The 19,613-nt window shown below is 47.3% G+C and overlaps 2 protein-coding genes across 3 annotated transcripts; one reads left to right on the top strand and one right to left on the bottom strand.

Annotated features, from left to right (window-relative positions):
• Positions 1-1,931: 1,931 nt before the first annotated feature.
• On the top strand, positions 1,932-19,282 carry PLA2G7 (phospholipase A2 group VII). Of its 2 annotated transcripts, none has more exons than XM_076332651.1 (11): positions 1,932-2,208; positions 9,320-9,444; positions 11,699-11,849; positions 12,484-12,577; positions 13,128-13,196; positions 13,664-13,811; positions 15,275-15,388; positions 15,666-15,757; positions 16,153-16,326; positions 16,986-17,134; positions 17,512-19,282. In XM_076332651.1, the coding sequence occupies exons 1-11, from the start codon at positions 1,947-1,949 to the stop codon at positions 17,613-17,615; spliced, it is 1,482 nt and encodes a 493-aa protein (XP_076188766.1). In that variant the 5' UTR covers positions 1,932-1,946; the 3' UTR covers positions 17,616-19,282. The 2 variants fall into 2 exon arrangements, with proteins under 2 accessions (XP_076188766.1, XP_076188765.1); XM_076332650.1 differs by lacking the exon at positions 1,932-2,208 and adding an exon at positions 8,404-8,665.
• Positions 6,713-8,252, bottom strand: IMP3 (IMP U3 small nucleolar ribonucleoprotein 3). Its single transcript, XM_076332652.1, has one exon. It carries the CDS (start codon positions 8,229-8,231, stop codon positions 7,674-7,676), a length of 558 nt encoding a protein of 185 aa, XP_076188767.1. The 5' UTR covers positions 8,232-8,252; the 3' UTR covers positions 6,713-7,673.
• Positions 19,283-19,613: the final 331 nt, after the last annotated feature.

Here is a 19,613-nt window from a genome sequence, read left to right as displayed (position 1 = left end):
ATGTTCTTCGGTGCAAATAATCGAGCTATGGCATGTTGCTTAAAAATCTCGTCTCCATAGCCGTGCTTTGCACTTTCCAGTCCCGTACAACAGACCCCCATCAAGAAACGCAAGCAGATCTTCAGCCCCTGCAAGGCTGTGGAGTTCAATAATTATACCTGTGCTAGGGGGTGTTTCCTAGCTGCTTTGCTGGCAGGGAATTTAAGCAGCTTGCGAGGATCACTACACTACCCCATCATCCTGAGGATGGAAACACTGCAATATTTTCTCCGGTCTGGCCGAATCAATGGGGAGAAAACTTTTATATTCCCATATCAACAGCTGGTCTTGAGCTAATTAGTCCAGTCTCCCCCCCCTCCCCATAAACCAGAAGAGTTTTAGGATTTGCTCCAGCTTTTGCATTGCATTTACTTGATGGAGTAATTTTCACTGATTGAAAAGAGTGTGATTTCCATGTTCAGCAGGTTGGAAAGGACCAATATTGGAGCTTGCAGAGGCCGATGTGAGGGAAGGTTTGCAATCCTAGGGGCTACGACCTGGGAGCCAGAGGTGGATGGGACCATATCCCTGCTCCCAACTCCCACAAACATCCCGGCCACATCCCAAATCCAGGCTGGAAGGACACACCACCATCTCTGCCCTGCTTTCTTGTAAGAAAAAGATGAGATACAAAGGTCAGAGGGAATCACAGCCTGCTTCAGCAGGTCTCCTGACTTAGGTGGTTGGACTGTGTAGACCAGATCCAAGAGAAAGACCCATACGTGACTTCTACTGAGTTTGACTCCTGCACATCTGGGAATATCTGAATATATTAAAAAATATAATACATTTTGGAGCTCCTCAGTGGGCCACAAAAGTATCATTGGCTTTGGCATGTCTCTGTTACTTTAACCACTCCTGCGCTGCCTCCTCCTCCTCATTGCCTCTCACTAACCTTGAAGAACCTGTTCCTTTAGATTAAACAGAGGTCTTCAGAGTCGTCCTCCAAGACCAATCAACAGCATTAAATCTATCCTGAAAATGTTACACTTTAATGCACCCAGCCCATCACTGAAATGAGTGCTGGACGAAAGTACAGAAGAAAAAAAATCTCGGAGCTTTTCATACAGCTTTCTTATTCTTTTCCAAGGAAATGCCAACAAAGTTCAAAGCTTAAAAATATAACTTAAATTTCAAGCACGTTTGTGCTCTGCTAGCTTCAGATCATACCCACACACATACATGCAGAGGGAGAAGAAGAGAAGCAAATGATCCCACCCCAGGAGCTCACCAGCTCTCCAGGGAGACAGTCCACGGGTGCAGCTTCATAAGCAATTTAGGCCAAGCCAAATTTTACCTTCCCTCCCTCCCCTGCTGCCTCCCTTTGCTAGCCTTGAAGCTCATATGGCTGTTTCTTCAGCTGGATCAACCTGTTGATCTCCCAGAAAACTAATCTTTTATTATTGGTGCTGGTTTTAGGGTTAATTCCCTAAATTCAGCGTTATCGAGGGGGCAAACACCGGGGCTGTGCAAAGGGGGGGGTGGGTGCAGATCCGCCCCGTCAGCAGGGACCTGTGCTTGATCCACCTTAAACCGCCCCAGAAGTTGCACCCAAAAGTGGGATCGGCTTCCTTAGGCTGTTGTTATCCCCTTCTCATAAGGCCAGAAGAAAAAGATTTGTATTTTTATGGAGGGACCTTAAGCCAAAGGTCTCCCCTCCTCGCCCAGCCATAAGCGTTGCAGCTCCTCCGCGGGATGTTGCAACCCGGCGGGGGGGATTTTCTCGCAGGGATCCCGGGGCTCGATCCAGCCCTACGCCACCACGCTTGGCAGCGCCGCAAGGAAAGCCAGAAATTCGCAGCCACATGCAAACAAGCCCGTATAGAAACCCGTCCCTGCCATACAAAGGCACGGCCCAGCATTTAAGCAGCCGCGGGGTCCTCTGGGGCGTGCAGTGTTTTTTGGGGATGGCTCCATGCCGAAAACTTGTTTTCCAGGCCCGGGGAAGATCTCTCCCAGAAAGATTCTCTCATCTGAAAACTAAGGCAAAGTTTGGTCCCTCCCCTTCGGGGAGAGCCCGGCAGTCGGTCTGCCCGCGAGAAAGACGTCCTCCTGCGGGAGCAGTCGCCTCTCGCCTGGCTCCGGAGGGCCGTGGGCGGCCGAAGGGTCCATCCTGCTCCTTCGGCCAGCAGGACGGGAGCAGGGGGCGTCCGGGACACCGCACACCAGGTACGTGGAGTGCTGGGTGCTGCTAAAAGGGGGGAAAAGGGTCTAGGGAAAGCACGGGGAGGAGCGACGGTGGCACGAGGGGGACTTTAAGGAGCTGGGTAGTTTCTGCACAGCCCCTCGCGCAGCTTGCCAGTGCTCCCGCTCCCTGGCTTCAGCCTGCTCTTCCCAAAGCCTGTCCCCGATCCTCAAGGGCTTGTGCTCCTCCACTTCCTCCCTTCCAGCCCCTTATCTGGCCCCAGATCCCTGCGTGTCCCTACAGAGGGGCGGGATTCACCCCGGGTAAGCTGCAGCGCGTGGACGTGCCCCTTCCCCGCCGCCTGTACGGCCAGCACTCAGGGAAAAGGTGAATCGAGTTTTCCCACGGGGAAAAGTAACCCACCTCCTGACACGGACGTGCCCAGCGTGGGGATGGGAAGCAGCAGTCCCAGGCTGCAGCGCGGGAAACTCAGACTAGATGGAAGGGGAAAAAAAAATTCACAGTGAGGGTGATTATACTCTGCTTCAGGCGTCCAGCATTGAGACATGCAAAACCGAGGCAGTCCCATGCGTGCCCTGCTTTGAGCAGGGGTTTGGACTAGGTGACCTCCAGCAGTCCTTCCCGAACTAAGTTCTTCTTGGAGGCTGAGAGGGACACAGAGCAGGAGGTTTTGGGTGTTCTGCCAGCACGGCATTCATCTCCCCCAAACCCAGCATCTGCAAGGTAGACGCCTGCACAGGACCCTGCGCCCTGGCTGCTGTTAGAGCCGGTGGGGAGAGAGACGGCAGTTTTAGGATGTGGTTCCCCCTGGTGTGTTTTAAGCCCCATGAGCTCAGATATAGGTGACAAGGTAGTGGACTGTGACGTTAGCCAGACGAACCCGCCGGGAGAGCCTGCCTGTACTGTAACCCGTGACACAACCACCTAAGCCTCTCCAGGAGCAGCAGGTGAAGGCTCTTCAGGGTAGGAACCGTGGGCAGCAACGCTGTCCGGACTTGCACTTGCCAACCCCGCTGACATGATTTACAGCAGCGGAGAAGCTGTTGTAACTTACTGCTGGGGACACGGGGGATCCTTTAAAGGGCAGCTCTAGGAGGAAACTGGAGATGCTCAAATCTCCATCTCTGGCTGTTGTTAGTGGTTGGCCTCCCCTTTTTCTCTGCCTGCTGGAAGTGAAACACTTTCTCTCTTCAAAATCGGCTAATCTTAGGGGGGAAGGGACTTTTCTGTGCTTGCAGAGAAGTGAGAGGGGATGTTCCTGCTGAGGGAGGTACACTTGGACTTAGCCCTTGGATCCAGAAGCTCCACAGTTTATGGGAAGGCTGAACCCAACTGCCTCCTCTTGCTGACTCCAAGGCTGCTGCCTGCTGCTTCCACCTGACGTCCCCACGTCCCGACCACACAGCAGATAGGTTTTCCACTAGCCAGGTCCTGCTTCAGGCCCAAACCAGCAAGCAAAGGGTAAGAAAAGTTGATTCAATGCCTAAAACAGGGCATTTAAGAGCAGGAACCAGAACTATGGCTCTCAGGTGAACGCTGTCATAATGCTTAGTGGTGCTTTTTCCCCCAGACCCAGTGAATGTTGGAATGCTTTGGTATCTGGGGTAGGGACTAAGGTGATCCCATGCCCTGGTGATGAGAAATGGCTCTTTGGTTCAATCTCCAGTGCCAAATCAGGCAGGGGATGTACTTAAAACAGATTACTTGGAGCTCAAGAAGGGGACAGTGACACCTCCTTCCGCTGGGGAATATCTCACTGGGGAATGCTACCGAGATGAGCACATGGAAGTGCCCTGAGACATAGCTGGGAGGCCCTGGCCTAACCCGGGATGCAGGAACATCACCCGAAAGGCTGGGAATCGCCCAGCTCCACCTTTGCTTCTCTCAGTCTCCATTTCCCATCTCGAGAAGGGGGATGTACCATCCTTCCCCAGCCTTGCATGCCGTCTGCGCTCATGGTGATGTGCCATCACCGAATACTGAGGTCAGCATAACCTCCGCACTAAGCCACACCAAGATGTCGGATGGAAGCAGTCTGTAAAACGTGCAGTATGCTTGTTTACTGGAAAAAAAAAGTGGCTCAGATCAGTGGAAAAATACACATTTGCATTTCAGTGACAGCCTCAGCCATTTACACCCTGCAACACAAAAGGCATCAGTGTGAAGGACTCTTTCCTTCAGCTCCCTCACATTCCCCAGGCTCAGCTCCCCAGCTTTGGCAGCCTTCAAACAACGGACAAGCCAAGGTAGGGGGGGGGGGGGGGGGGGAAGAAAAAAAAACCCAAGGAAAAAAACCCCAAACCTAAAACCGTAGGCCCCGGTAAAACCTCCCTTACCGCTGCCCACTATCCAAGTGAGAGCTCCTGCGTGGGAACTGCTCACCATTTGCTCTGAGGGCTCTTGCACTGCCCAGACCCCCCCGCAGCCTCCTTCTCCCTTGCTGGAGAAGCTAGCACCTCTCCAGCCCCCAGCTGCTGGGATGGACACTCATGGAGGCGGCAGAGATCAGGTTTTGTCAGGCGTGGGGACAGCTCACCCCGACACCAGCACCACCATCCTCTGTCCTCCTCCACCAGTAACTTCCCACAAGCTTCATGGAGATGCTGAGCAGCCTGAGGAACAGCAAACCCGCTTCAGAAGGTGTTGGGAAGAAGCGTAGCGACACCCACGACCCCGTCCTGCCGCTCTCATGTGCGTAAGCTCTCCCACTGCAAGCCCCTGGAGCGCTGGAGGGGAGAGTTTGCAGGATCTGGCCCAAAAAAGCACAATGCCGGATCACCTCCTTGTGCCAGCTCGCACAGACCCGTGGAAGTCAGCGCCGATTTATACTGATGTTGGATCCAGCCTTGGGATTTAAAAAAAGCCTCTGTGTTTATCCCAGTGCCGGGAAAGGCTGTCGGAGCTGCTTCCTGCGCCCTTTCAATCCCCGGCTCCGGGGCCGCTGTGGGAACCACCCGGCGACAGCCACAGCACGTCGGCTCTGGCAAACAAACTCAAACCCACAAACTAAAGGCAGAAACACCATTAAACACGAGGAAGCCCTCAGGTGCCTGATTGCATTCACGAGCAAGAAAGTGGGCATGCTGCTGTCAGATGTAACTTTCATTTTCGGATCAAGACAACGCTCCGTTTATCACACTCGAAGTGGACCCACCTCTCCTCCAAGGCCTGTGTGGACTCCGGCCGTTAAAAATTTAGGAGCAGGACACTCATCTCAGGTCTCAGCTACTGTAAAACCAGCAGGGCCACAGACTTCCAGACTTAAGACACACAGAGACATATAAAGACACAACCTGATGCATTTCTTAAAAAGCACGTACGGGTTTGATTTCCAATACCGCAGGAGAAGACCGGGGGTGATGGATGCTGTCATCCCACAGCATCCGCAGGGAAATCAGTTAGCTACCATTGCCGTAGTGTAATTTAACAGCCTAGAGGTTTTGGGGCTGTTTCTCTTCTGCTACAGAAGATGCTGGCGGTGCACAAATGAAAAGTTGGTTTAGGACAAAAAGAACAGGCTGATGATGTAAACTACTGACAGTAACAACCCCCCACCCCCCCAATCCACGCTGGAGGTTCGAGGTTTCCTTTTCTGCTGTTCCTTCGAGAGGGCTGGACAAACTGGGCAGAGCAGCAGTTTAGCATCTGAGTAGTAAAATGCCCTGCACAGGGCATGTCACTGTGCTGTTATTTAAAATTCCCCCAAAAGAGTAAAGCAGAGCGAATGCAGCATTTTTACCTGCACCTGAATTAGGCACCTTCTGAATTTCCCAAGAAATAACGACATTGTTCTAGAGGAAAGCTGGAAAGGTGTTTAAAAAAAAAAGTCATGTTTCAGGTGTAAAACGTTTTTTCAATTTGTACTTCTTACCATAAGAAAAGCTCATGCCTCAAGAAAAAGGTTTTTAAGGTGTTACAGGATGTTTTACTGAAAGAAATTCAATTATAAACAGGAGTAGTTCATAGGGGGGGTTTCCCCACCTCTTCCATGTCCTTTTCTTAATGTCTGTTATTGCTTTAAAAGTTAATGCTCTGCTTAATACATTTGGCTTATAAGACTGGTAAGAATTTTAACATTTAGTTTGCATTTTAAAAAACAGCCATAGTATTTGATGACAGTTTCTGGTCCCGATTCGATAACCTCAAAACACCCCTCACCTAAACACCTTTCCTGTTCAGAAAAGCCACACGAAAGTGCCCAGGCCCAGAGCAGTGGCTGCAGCTGACCTCCAGCCCTTTGGACTTGGGATGGGCAGTCACAGCTCCGCTCCTAAACCTACTGCCAAACCCTTTCGTAGCCCTGGGTAAGGGAAAGAAAGCATTTCTAGCCAAAAAACACTTTATAACTCAGTAATAGCCTTGTAGCTATCAAAAAAAAAAAAAAAAGCTACATAAAAAAGTTAGATAAAAGACGTTACATAAAAAAAATGTTCTGCAAGATGACAAACAGGGCTTACTGGAATATTTAAAAATCAGAAGAAACTCTCAGAGAAACTACATCATTAAAATAGCACACCCATTTCTTCAACTTAAAACAACTGTTTTATTTTTGCTTTTCTGCTCTTTATTTCAAAGGGTAATAAAGTTCCCAACAGCCCCAGAAGGCCTGAGGCTCCCCTCTGTTTGGCTTATGTGCTAAATGCAGAAGTTCCCCTCAGATTTGCGGTTACGGTTAGGACAGCTTTCACCCCAACGCCTCCCCAGGTAGATCCCGCTCCATAAACAATGCCTAATTGTCACCTGGGACCCCACACAGCAAAGATACTGAACTCGGTATCAAACTTCCCTTTATGACTTCATGTGAAAATAAAGTTGGCTTTTTTTTTTTTTTAATTCCATTTTTGGCTAAAACTTTTACAGTTCCAGAAATGCAGTACTTGGACTCCCTGTTTACTGCTGACCCCAAACAACCCCCGCATTTCCCCCATATCCACGTTCCTTGGTATCAAGAGAAGGCCCTTCCAGCAGCAGCTCCTCCGGTTACCGCACACTCATCAGCTGAAGGAGGAACCGGCAGGGCAACCTCTTAGAAAAGCAGCAGCGAAGCTGCCAAACTCAGTCCTAAACCAGCCGCTCAGCCTGGCTTAAAACCCCTTCCAGCGGCTGTTATCAGCAGCCAAGCACTTAAACCCGGCCGCATCCTCTCCTGCGATCAGGCAGAGACCGCTGGAAGCACTTTCACCTTACGGGATGTACGTATGATGGAGCTGGGCTATCGGATGTTTTCTCGGAGCGATGGATGTGGAGGGGAAGTTTCTCCGCACGGACGAACAGAGCCGTTAGCTGTGAAGGGGAGCTAGGAGCAGAGCAATACGTTACTAGAAGTACGTACGCTCCCTCCTTGCTCCCCTTTCGGGCGCGGTTGCGGGGGGTAAACATCTGATGGTGGCACCGCTGTGGTTTTACTGGTGCGTGTTTATTCCCACGCGTGTCCTAAGGGGCAGAGCAGACGAGTGCGGGCAGCAGAGGCAGGGCAGGCGGTGCATCCCTAGGCGGCCAGGTCGAAGTCGTCGCGCTCCTGGTTGTAGTCGAGCACCTTCTGTCGGAGGCGAGAGGCGTCCACCCAGGTGATGAAGTCCTCCACGGCGCGGGGGACGAGGAGAGCGGGGTCGGTCACCACCTCGGGCCCCACGCGGACGTGTCCCTGCTCCACGAAGGTGACGGCGTGGCGCAGGTTCTGGGCCATCCGCAGCTTCACCAGCAGGCAGGGCAGGCGCCGCCGGCAGAAGGCGGCGGCCGAGAGGCTCTCGCAGACGGCCAGCGACCGCCGGCAGTTCACCAGCCCCAGGCCGTACAGCTTCTCCAGCAGCGCGGCGGCGCAGCGGGCGCGGAAGGCGGCGCTGGCCGGCCCCAGGTCGCGGAGGCGGCGGGCTAAGGCGCGGACGGTGCGGGCCAGCGCCTTGTACTGCACGTAGTCCTCCCGCCGACCCAGCCGGTAACGCCGCAGCGCCTTCACCTCGGCCAGGCTCCCCGCCGCCGCCTCCCAGCTCACCAGCTCCAGCCGCCGCAGCAGCTTCTGCTCGTGGTACTTCAGCTTCCGCACCATCTTGGGGACACGCGCAGCTCCCCGCCGCCGGCGACGACGGCCCTTTCCGGGGAGGAGCGGCCGCGCTCCGCCCCGCCGCTGCCGCCGCTTCCCCGGCGAGGCAGTTCCGTCCCGCCCCGCCGCGGCGCGGCTCCCCGCCGCCTCCCCTCCCCACCCCTCCCCTCCCCCGGAGGCTCCCGGGCCTGGCTGGGCGGCCGCGGGAGAGGCGGACCCGCCGAGCTTCTCTTGCGGTGTTAGGATGGCCCCGGGTCTCTTCCACGCTGCGCCGGGGCTGCTGCCGAGGGAGGAAAACGTGGCAGATAAAACCCACCCCGGCTGCCGGAGCGAGCGGCGGGGGATGCTGCTCACGCCTGCTGCCTAGTCTGGGATGCGGCTGCTTCCCCCTGCGCTCCGCTCATCCCCAGGGCGAGCCTGGCTCGGAGGGGTCACCCCAGGTATGGGCCGGGGACGGTCAGACCTTCCCAACAACCTCTCCTGCACGGGCAGCTCTTCCTTTTCTCTCCAGGGATCAAATCCAGGCTTTGTCGTTCCTCTTGGAAAAATGGCTACAGCGTTGGTTTTCTCCGTGACATCCTTCTCCCCCAGATGCATAGGCCGGTTTTGTTTACCGAGGAGCTGCAAAAACTTCCCTCTCTGCCCGTTCGTACCAGGAGGAGCAGCAGCTCTAGGTCGTAGCCTGGCGGGGGGGGAACTGCCCTCATGTCTGAAACTTGCCACTCTTGGGCTTGCGCTTCCCTGTTTGTGCCCAAGAAGTGAGACTGCTGCTGCTCTGCACCGCAGCATCTCAACGTCCCGAGTGCCACCATGGCGTCCCCAGCCAAACGTTTCCTCCCTGCCTTTCTGTTTAGTGCACGGTGTTGTCTGATCCTTGGGATTCAGGACACTGCTCCAAGGAAATTCCCCAATAGAGCAGGCCAGGTTGGTGACTTGGGATTTCAGATCTCTGGTTCTCATAAGCAGATCCTTGTATGAGCTCAACCTTGAATTTCCTACTCCTGGATCTTCAACACAGTGAGTTTTTTCCAGGGCAGGTGATCTGGTCACACAGGCCATGGCAGTCTTTTGATTTGCTTTGTGTTTTTCCCCAGGTTTGTCCGTGAAGGCACCAATGGAAATGGGAAGCAGCAGCACTGAGAAGTTTTATAGGATCCCTGAAGGAAAGGGCCCGCACTCGGTTGGATGTACAGACCTGATGACTGAAAATGCAGTTGAGGTAAAGCTCTCGGGTCTTCCTCCTTTGGATTTAAGCCATTGTGGTAGTGAAACAACTTGCTGTAGTTTTACAGATGAATCAAACAGAAGGTCTTGTCTGTGTGCAGGGATGCTTCATGGCTGACGCTCACAGCTGAGCTTTCTATCCCCTCCGTCCCAATGTAGGGTGTGTACTGAGCATTTACCAGATGGATGTAACCTGCAAGGCTTCCCCATGGCTACTGCCTCCCTCCTCCTAATATCCTTGCCTTCCTGACTCCCCTGCGCAAGATACTGCAGAGAAACCGTGTCCTCCTGAGACCCACGGGGTTCTTCCCATCCACCCCACCGCTCCCTTCTGCGTTGGGCTCCTGGGGACACTCCACACGCAGTCTCTGTGACTGTAGCTGTTCTCATCACAAAGATCCCAATGGGATTTGGCAGGGTTGGGTGATGAGGGTATGTAGTGTTTCAGCTGCAGGGTAAAGCATGAGATGTCTTCTCGAAATTTTATCTATCTGAAAAAGAACAGGACGTCAATTCTGCAAGTGGTTAGTACAGAGAGAAGCCACAACAAGAAGATGGGGACCGTAAATAGCCAGCTAATGAGCTCACTTATGGGTTTTCATTTCAAATCCTCCTGCTTTTTAATTTTCCTATGAGAATACGCCTGCATTTACACTGTGGTTTTACTCCTCAGACTAGCGAGGTATAGTGGAACTTGTGATCAGTTTGTAGTAGTTATTCATATGTTTCCCTTTACTGAGCTTACTCTGTATTAGCACAAAGAAGCGATTAGTTTCTCTTTGCAATCAGCCCGTGTGTTTTTCATAGATAAGCAATCTGTATAATTACAGTTCTCTCAGGCATAGATAATGAACCTCTTTCCCTTCCTGGTAAGCAGTTAGTCACCTGGGGAAGTTCACTGGGACTATTCTGGGATCAAATTAATATCATTACCAGTATGGATGAAGGTTTGATGATTTCGCCCTTAATGGCCTTTGTGTCAAAGGTTGATTTAAGTTTGATGAGTAAATAGAAACAAGCTTCATTAAACAAGCCTTTGGGACACGTTGTGTATGAAACTGATAAATTAGCGTTCAAGAAACCAGACTTTATTCCAAAGCTCGTGTTCTTTTTGGCCATAGACTTAACTTGTTAAAACAAAAGTGCAGCTGGAGCAAGACAGTGAATTTCAATAGTGTGTCGCAAATTCCCTTGCAAACCAGGACGTAAGAATGCAAATTACACACAGTCCATCTGCCGGGAGGTCTGCTTTAAGGCGTGCCATTGGTACATTGCTGCTGTCTGCGTAGGAAAAATACTGGTAAGGGGGGCATGGAGGGTCCATGTGAATGTGGAAAGCTTGGGTGGTTTCCTGGAAGACCTGGAGTGCAGACAGTAAGAGAAGATTCAAACCAGTGATAAGAAATGGAGGCAGATAAAACACAGGTTAACAAAATTGTGTTTAGAAAGATGGACCACTACAGACTTGTAAACATCTTGATGAGGAGGGAAGACAATATCCTGCACTCCTTTGCTGTGCAGCTGCCCAAGAGCTTTACTGACAGCCTTTTGCTCAGGTTAGCCAGGAACACTATAGCCATGTTGAGACCATGCCCCTGACTCCACCCGCATCTCCTCTGCTGGACCACACTTCCAGAAACTAGTCTCAGGGTAAAATTTGTCTTGCTAACCCAATGGAAAAATATACTTCTAGGAGGTCCTCCCCCCCCCCGAGTTTAGTAAGCTGAATTGGGTCAGTAACAGATCCATGAGACTCACTGGTGCAAAGAAAGCAATGACAGCTCCCAGCTGGAAGGGTGAAGGGGACACAATCACCCCTGTTAAACTGATCAAACTGTGTCATCGTACCATTCCCCGAAGGGAGACATAGCGAGGAAGGCAGAAGAAAAGATCCAGCAAGATGCAGAAATAGAGCAAATAGGTAGTGAGTGTTTGTCATGATCAACTTAATTAAATGAAGCTTTTTGAATTAGCCATAGGCTAACCTAGAGAAGGTGATGTGTATCTCTACCTGGATGCCAACTGTCATGCTACTTTAAATTCATGGCAGGGACAAAAAGATAGTGGCATAGGATTGGCATCAAAGCCTGTATAGGATAATAATTTTCTCGTGAGATTCTCTTAATTCTCTTGAGCTGTCATTCTTGCATCTGAAGCCCTTGACATAAATGTTTTTATCTTCCTTTTTCTCTGCCATATATAAATAAATATCAATCTTCTTTTTTTTTTTTTTCCTCCCCTAATCCCAGGGAAGCTTCTTGCGCCTGTATTATCCATCATGCAATGCCACAGATAACGAAGAGGCACCGTGGATTCCAGATAAAGAGTACTATCAGGGACTCTCTGACTTCCTTAATATGTACCGAGTTGTAGGAGAAAGGCTTTTCCAGTACTATGTTGGTAAGACTGGTTCTGGTTTTATTTCTTGACTAGTGCAAGGGCATGAGCTCTGTATGCAGGTCGTTGCCTCACTGCTCCGTAAACGGTGTGTTATTGCTGCAGAACTAAAAACTAGTTTCTCCTGAGGAAGCGTGCGTGTTTGGGACGGGTTTGTGTAGCAATGCTGAATGTGACCCAGTTTTCAGGCAGACCCGCAGTTCCTGACTGCTATGAATAGGAGTGTCTGGGCAATTTGCTCTAGGAAGAGCTTGGGTAAGCTGCACCTGTGTGTCGGGATTTAAATCCCACAAGGAAATGTGCAAATATACAAAGGTCAGATAGATACTGAGGTCTGAATACCAACAAGACTTGGATGCCTGACTATTCTTGAAAATCTGTTTTCATAGGGTTTAACAGGCCTTGTGCTAGGCTGTGGACGGGAAGAGGAGAAGGAAAAGTATCTTCTGCCAAGTACAAAGTATTTTCAGAATCAGATCCTTATTTGTCTTCTGCATTTTAAAGATGAGATTTGGTACCTTATTTTCAGATGACCGCTCTGAAATCAGTGGTCACCAGACTCTTGGGATCTCTCCCACAGGAACAAATGCTTTCTCTCATTTCAGTAATAATGACATACGCTTCGATTTTTATCTAGGTTCAGTGACCTGTCCTGCAAAGTCAAATGCTGCTTTTAAGCCGGGAGAAAAATACCCACTCCTCGTTTTTTCCCATGGACTTGGAGCTTTTCGGTAATTCTGCAGTTTGTTGACAAACTATTTTTGTCGTCTATGGAGACAGCAGTCTCCAAGGATGGTTCTGAACAGATTTTCAGTACGGGGGTGAGATCCCCGTCGAGTTGAAACGGATTGGAAGAAGAGGCTGCTGTGTATCAGTATGCCTCCACTAAAATCAACAGCAGTAAATAAAGCAGGGTTGATGTATTTATTTGCGTTTTGCCTTTGTATTTTAGGGGTGAAGGTATTTACCAATCCATAAGCATGTTGTGAAGATTAGCTAGTTGATTTTTGGACAGCTCTTTGAAAATGCAAAGTGTCATATGTGCTACTTTTTAAAATTATTAGCATTTTTCCTTCTGAACAGATAGTAAAACAGTAACAAGGTTTTGTGAACAGGCCTTGGTGACTGGCATACAAAATCCTGCTCTACTGGCTAGCAAATTCAAAGAGAAGAAATACCGAATGGGGGCTAGCGCATATGTAGTGTGGTCAACATTTAAAGAGCAGTGTAATTGAAATAATTATGTATGCACGCGTCTCACCAGACTGGTTTTGATTGCAGGACGATCTATTCTGCTATTTGCATAGAGATGGCTTCCCAGGGCTTTATAGTGGCTGCTGTGGAGCACAGGTTCGTATACTGCACGTTTTTGAGTTCTGATGGAAAGAAACTTTCTCACATTGAATAGAATGTTATTTATTGTAAAGAACTTGGGATTTTTTTAAAAAGAAAAACTACTGTATCTTCTTCAGCCCTGCCCACACTCCCCGTTTCTCTAGCTCAACTCTTATCTAAGCAAAGGGAATTTGCTTAAATAAGCCCTTGAATGAAAAGTCCCAGAGTAGATACTGTTTGTCATTCTTCAGGCATGCTGTTTTCCTCTCTCTTATTGTTAGAACCTGGAGAATGTAAAGGAGGTGGGAGTTTTGGTGGGGTTACTGCATTATTTAGAAAGTCTGTCTACACTCAGTTGTGATTGCAGCAGCACTGGTTGGTAGCTGGATCTCTTGAGATAAGCGGAATCTGAAACTTCTGCTGACTTCCTCTCAAACCAAAGGGACTGCACTCCCAGAAATAACCTTTTGTTGATATTACAGAGATGAATCTGCTTCAGCAACGTATTATTGTAAAAAAAAGTCCATTTCTGAACGACAGGAAGAGTCTACATCAAACATGGAGAAGGAGTGGATCTACTACAGGAAACTAAAAACTGGAGAGGAAGAGCGTTGTTTGCGCCATAAGCAGGTACTCATCCTAGGTCTGTGCTCTAGGAAGTGAGGCAGGAGTGGTGTGTTGAGGACCAACTAGCAGACTCTTTCCCTTTGGCCATGTCTGCAGTCTTCTGCCATGATTCAGGAGGTATATAAAAATGCATCAAGTCCTATGTTCCTGAAGATGGGAAAGCCAACAACAACTTCTTCAGAGCATAAAGTACTTCCTCAACAAAGCTTTCTCATGAAGTTGCACTGTTGAGCTTAGCTGTTTCTCTTCTGGTTCCACTCAACCTTCTGTTTCTTCTCTGTGTCTTCACGCTTTTGCTGCCCAGCCCAGTCTTTAAGTGACACAGAGTTGAATTCAAATGTTTGTGTGGCCTTAGGCTTGCTTCAGCTTTTGTTTACTGTTGGATAGCAAGATGTATCATGGCTGCTCTAAGGGCGATGTTTGCTTCATCATCTTCAACACACTTTAACATGGTTTATAGCAATGTAGACAATGCAGACTTCCCAATTATAAGCAGCATCCATGCTAGATATGATATGGCCATACTGACGAGCTCCTCCAAGCACAGAGTTGACCTTTAAAATATGGGAGTGTTTTCTTCCAGCTAATGCAAACTCAGCCAGGGAGGTGTTTCTCCTTATCTCCCTGGGCCGTACAGCCAGCAGGACAAGCGTCATTTCCTGTGTGCATACAACATCCTACTTACGAGTCTCAATACATAATGTCTGAGCTTGCAGATAACCTCCAGAAGCCGTTGCCTGCAAATTTCACTAGTAGAGAAATCGGGAGATAAGAGATTTATTTGAAATTCAGTGATGCACAGACATCTTGCTGGCTGCCTACAGACTGCAGTTCCCAAGGACGCTACTGTTCTTTGGTTCTTTTTGAAGCTTTTCTTTTACTAAAATACCAAAATCAAACCACTTCTTATACTGAACAATGAAAACCTTTATTTGCAACAGCTTTACTACAGTTTTCAAGAATGTGTATGTATATAACAGGAAGGGCTTCTTGGCTCTTTCTTATTTTGGGTTTATCCAGTGTAAAGACAGCTTCAAAGCTATCATGCAGATGGGGCCAGTGATGTAATGACATTTGCTTATCAAAGTAAGCATGAGGAGGAGCAGCAAGTCAGCCTTCCTTGTAGTTGTGTGACCTAAGCCTTTGTACATCCCAACAACCCCTTCTCTGAGTAGTGACAAGACGAAGGAGTTGAAGGTCTTTGGCGCATGTTATAGAGATACATTCCTCCACGTGCAGAGGATCTACACAAGACCTTTGGACCTCCAAAAGTCAGTTTTGTTATTGTTTAGACCTTGTCAGAGTTCTGTTTTACAGTTCCATTCTGCAGTTTAGAATAGTTGTTACTGTATCAGACACTTAGGAGAAAAAAATCAGACCAAGTCTTGTGTCCAAAGGGCCAGCAAGCCTAGCAGTTGTCTGATAATTCCTTCTACTGCTCTGCCCCAACTTCTCTTTCTCCCCAGGTGCAGCAAAGAGCGGAGGAGTGTATCAAAGCTCTTAACCTCATTCTTAAAATCAATTCAGGAGAGGAAGTAATGAACGTACTAAATTCAAACTTTGACTGGAATAGCTTAAAGGTTAGTGAAAGGCGGTGACTGCATTTTGTAAAATGCCTAATAATGCTTCTGGTTTCCCTCTTCCATTTCTAAACTGGTTCCTGTAAACTCTTCTGAAGATCACACCGTAGATCTATGAACATATTATCAGGTCATCCCAAGCTGGATAGATAGTAATGGAGCTGAAATGATGCTCTTCTTGCTTCAATAGGATCTATTGCCTAAAAAATTATTCCCTTTAAAAAAAAAAAAATAGTTTGGGAAAGAGTCTCTTACAGCACCTGGATTTTTTTGACAGGATTCTGTTGATACTAGCAGAATAGCTGTGATGGGACACTCTTTTGGTGGTGCTACAGTTATTGAGAGTCTCAGCAAAGAAATAAGATTCAGGTAAGTATGCAAAACAAGGCAAAAGACATTTGGTACTTGAGAGGTCTGGAACAGGGGAAGAAAAGTTTTGTTTGGCATGGCCTGTTTTCTCAAGTCATGCTTCCTTCAACTGTGGGGATAGTAGCTGTATCATATTGTATCGTGATACTGTGGGACCCTGCAGAAGCTCCTGTGCCCAGCTGCACGTGGCAATGGAGACTGACAAATGCAATAATGGATTAATTCTCTTCCCCCAGAGTAGAAATAATTTCAAACCAAAATGATTCATTAACCTGTTTACCTGTTCAGTATCATAGAGAGTCGCTCTTTCCCATGTCTCCTGCAAATCAAAGCATGCTGAGAACTTCCATACAAAGCTTTCTGCTTCTGTGACCATATGCAGTTGTTTCTGGCAGGTGTGGCATTGCCCTCGATGCATGGATGCTTCCAGTAGGTGATGACATTTACCAAAACAGCGTCCAGCAACCGCTGCTTTTTATCAACTCTGAAAAATTCCAGTGGGCTGATAATATCTTAAAGATGAAAAAGCTCGGCTCCAATGACACAAACAAGAAAATGATCACTATCAAGTAAGTGTCCAGGATCCATAATTTCTGTGGTTGAAGATGAATCTTTACTCTCTTGTTGGAGCTGTTTGGTTACATGTAACCGCAGAAAGACAGACAGTCACTACTTCCTCATGGCCCAGGTTTTCACTGCACGTTTAAATTAGACAGCGATAAGTCCCCCACAGTGGAGACAGAGACCTCTCTCAAAGCAGCCAGTAACCCTAACTTTAAGATACTCCAAGGTGTGTATTCCTGCCTTGGGGCACAAGTTTTGCTCTGGGCCTCATGCATCATCTGTGTTTGAACACTTTAAATAGCCTTCTGGGTGCAGTTACGCACTCACCTAGTGAAAGCACTGCGTACAGGGGAGCAGATGGCTTTATAATCCACCTTAGAGCAGAGAGACAACTGGATGTTGAAGTTTTGCCAAGCCTACTCTTTATTGCCATTGCAATTGTAGTGACTTAACAGTAAACATGTTCAAAACTTCCTCCCTTCTGTGGTTAGGACAGAATTTACTGCTCATCTTGCATGCTTATGAGATTAACCTGTTTTGTCATCTGCTAAAGACGACAGCATAAGATGTATGACTGCCTTTGAAGAAGTCTGTGCAACCCATGGCATCTTTTAATCAGATGACTGCATTCTTATAAGCCTGTTGATCACCGTTCTATTTGCAGGGGGTCAGTACATCAGAGCTTTCCTGACTTCACCTTTGTGAGCGGAGGAATCATTGGAAGATTTTTCAAATTAAAAGGAGAAATAGATCCAAATGAAGCTATTGATATAAGTAATCATGCTTCATTAGCCTTCCTGCAGAAACATTTGAGTAAGTATCTGTTTACATCAAAGTATGAAGTTAAATTAATACTTAATTCCTATGAAGCTTTTTATATAACCATTCTGTTTAGAACAAGATCAAGAGCAAGTGTGTCACAAAAGTTTAAGCAGAAAAAACAGTCAGACTCTTTTTCTAGAGGTTTGTTAGTTACTTTTGTAATCTAAGCAATTCAGAGGAGGAACACTGCAGTTTTGTTCTAATACATAAACACCTAGAGTGCCATTTTTGCCTCCTTAAAACATCATGCCTCCCCTACTTTGCCAAGTTGATTCATCTGTCCTATAATTTAATTTTTCAGTGTAACTTTACAAAAAGCTGACTACTTAATGCGTTACCACTTGGGTTTTCTTTCCCCCATTTTATAGGTCTTAAGAAAGATTTCGATAAGTGGGATTCTCTTGTGGATGGCATAGGACCCAATGTTATTCCTGGTACCAATATTGACTTATCTCCAGCTGAACCGGAATAAGGAATACAAAGAAATACTGAAAATGCCACGGACATCAGGACACTAGTGTTGGCCAGACATTGCTCAGACCTGTGATAGCACTGGTGACCTACACAGCTTTTGGGCTATGGCACAAAAAAAAGATAAGGGATGAGGTTACATTATCATGAAACTGTAGAGAGGTTTTAGTTCAAATGAGGTAGTGGGATTCTCTGAAATACTGCAACAGGGTAACTTCTGCTTTATAGGCAGTTGGGGGAAAAAAAAAAATAAATAAATCGCATGATGGTCATTTAAAGGCTTTTTCTAATTTTGACTTAGAATCAAGTTTGCAGAGAGAGAGATTAAGCTCCAAGGAATTCAACTAAAGTTCTGCTTACCAAGCTTGAAGTCAGTTTGCATCCAGCAAGCCTTTTCTGCAGTGTAAGAAAAAAAAAATCTTCAATTTGTTATTAAACTACTTAGTATTTCAGCTATGCTCTGACAACAGTTGAGAGTTGGAGCAGGTTTTTTGCTCCTTCTAGTTAGAGGGGTGCTAGTGGAAGGTCTTCAAAACTGTCTTATTTTAATAAGAATCACAGTAAAAGCTACAGGAAATAGTTTAAGGTAACAGCAGAGAAAGGTGTTTGTTCAGACACAGGACTTCTCATATGAACTTAATCCACTTACATTTAAGATCTGTATTTACTGCCATATTCAGAGGATGTTTTCATTCCAAAAGCTGCTGAAATGGTCACTCTTGTTGTAGCAACTGTAATTCCCCTTAGGCAAAGCTCCAAGCAGTGCCTCTCTTGTTAATCTCTGTATTACCACTGTTGTAGGTGAAATTACAGAAGAGATATGTCACTTCTACCACTCCCTTTAAAAAGGGGCATGTAAGCATTGCTTGATCATCTTGATGTCTCTCATGGTTGTAACACTCTCCAGACACTCGTCTTTGTCCAGGTACTAGCACTGCTGTCTGTGTCTGTCAGTAGAAGCCGCTGACTATGTGGTTGGCCAAAGAAGGCTCTGATTTTTAGAACAAAACTCTTTGAAGTTGCCACATGGAAGGCTGACTTCTAAATGAATAAGTCTTGCAAAAGGGGGACTACTTCTAACTGTAGCCTATTTGTTTCAAATTAGGTTACAAACAAAACAACTGAAGCAAGCAGAACAAGCAAAGCAGTTAACAGTGTAATTAAACATTTATATAATCTGTGATCTTAACATGAGATTGCAACAACATCTAAGACTTGTTTTTCAGAATTTAATTAAATTCTCTCCAGCCTACCATCATGCATGTTGATTCCCTTAATAGAGACAATACAAGTGTTTCTGTTACCAAGTGAGCACTAACACTTGAGGTCTACTGTGATACTCAGCCAGACTATTACATTGTCAGAGATCTTGGGTTCCTAAAACATTATGGCAGCATGAAAAATCCATAGCCTCTGAAGAGGAGGAAGAACCTATGCTATACAGGAGCATGGAACAGGACTGGAAAATAGAAACCCCTTTTCAACACGAGGTGGAAAATAAAAGGTGAGATAAGCTGCATCTTTTTTAAGGAGAAGTCCTTACCACACCGGACACATGCAGCAGCAAAACCATTCTACTAGGTCTGCTTCATAGTTACAGGAAAAGCTTCGTCTTTCCTTAGTGCAATTAAGGCCATGTCATAAATAAAAGTTCTATTTTGTACATGACTCTGATGTTTCAAAGCAGTCACCATAGCTCGCAGTGCTCTAGAGAGCTGTTTAGGGTCAAAACAGAATGAGTAACTGCAGAATGTGCATAGCTACATCTAACTGCAGTAGTACAGCTGAAGAAAGATACTCGGTATGCACACAGCATTTGGGCTTACGCACAGGGAAAGAACACAAGTCATTAACAAAACACTGATCAGTATATGCCAGCCAAAGCTTTATTCCAGCTTCTTCCATTGATTTATAACAGCACCAAATGCAAGACTTCAACCCAAAACAACTATGTTCCCCTACAGAGAAAAAAACTCCTCCCCTCACAAAAAAAGAAGAT

The sequence above is a fragment of the Aptenodytes patagonicus genome, chromosome 3 (genome assembly GCF_965638725.1).
Source record: "Aptenodytes patagonicus chromosome 3, bAptPat1.pri.cur, whole genome shotgun sequence".
NCBI classification, from domain to species: Eukaryota; Metazoa; Chordata; class Aves; order Sphenisciformes; family Spheniscidae; genus Aptenodytes; species Aptenodytes patagonicus.
The sequence above is the reverse complement of the archived record's forward strand: the minus strand, read 5'-3'. Positions and strand labels throughout refer to the sequence as shown.

Bases quoted from the DNA above. Each gene is read 5' to 3' on its own strand.
- IMP3 (XM_076332652.1), bottom strand. From the start codon at position 8,231: ATGGTGCGGAAGCTGAAGTACCACGAGCAGAAGCTGCTGCGGCGGCTG.
- PLA2G7 (XM_076332651.1), top strand. From the start codon at position 1,947: ATGGCTCCATGCCGAAAACTTGTTTTCCAGGCCCGGGGAAGATCTCTC. The intron at 9,445-11,698 runs GTAAAGCTCTCG...CCCTAATCCCAG, and splicing joins TGACTGAAAATGCAGTTGAG to GGAAGCTTCTTGCGCCTGTA. The intron at 11,850-12,483 runs GTAAGACTGGTT...ATTTTTATCTAG, and splicing joins GCTTTTCCAGTACTATGTTG to GTTCAGTGACCTGTCCTGCA.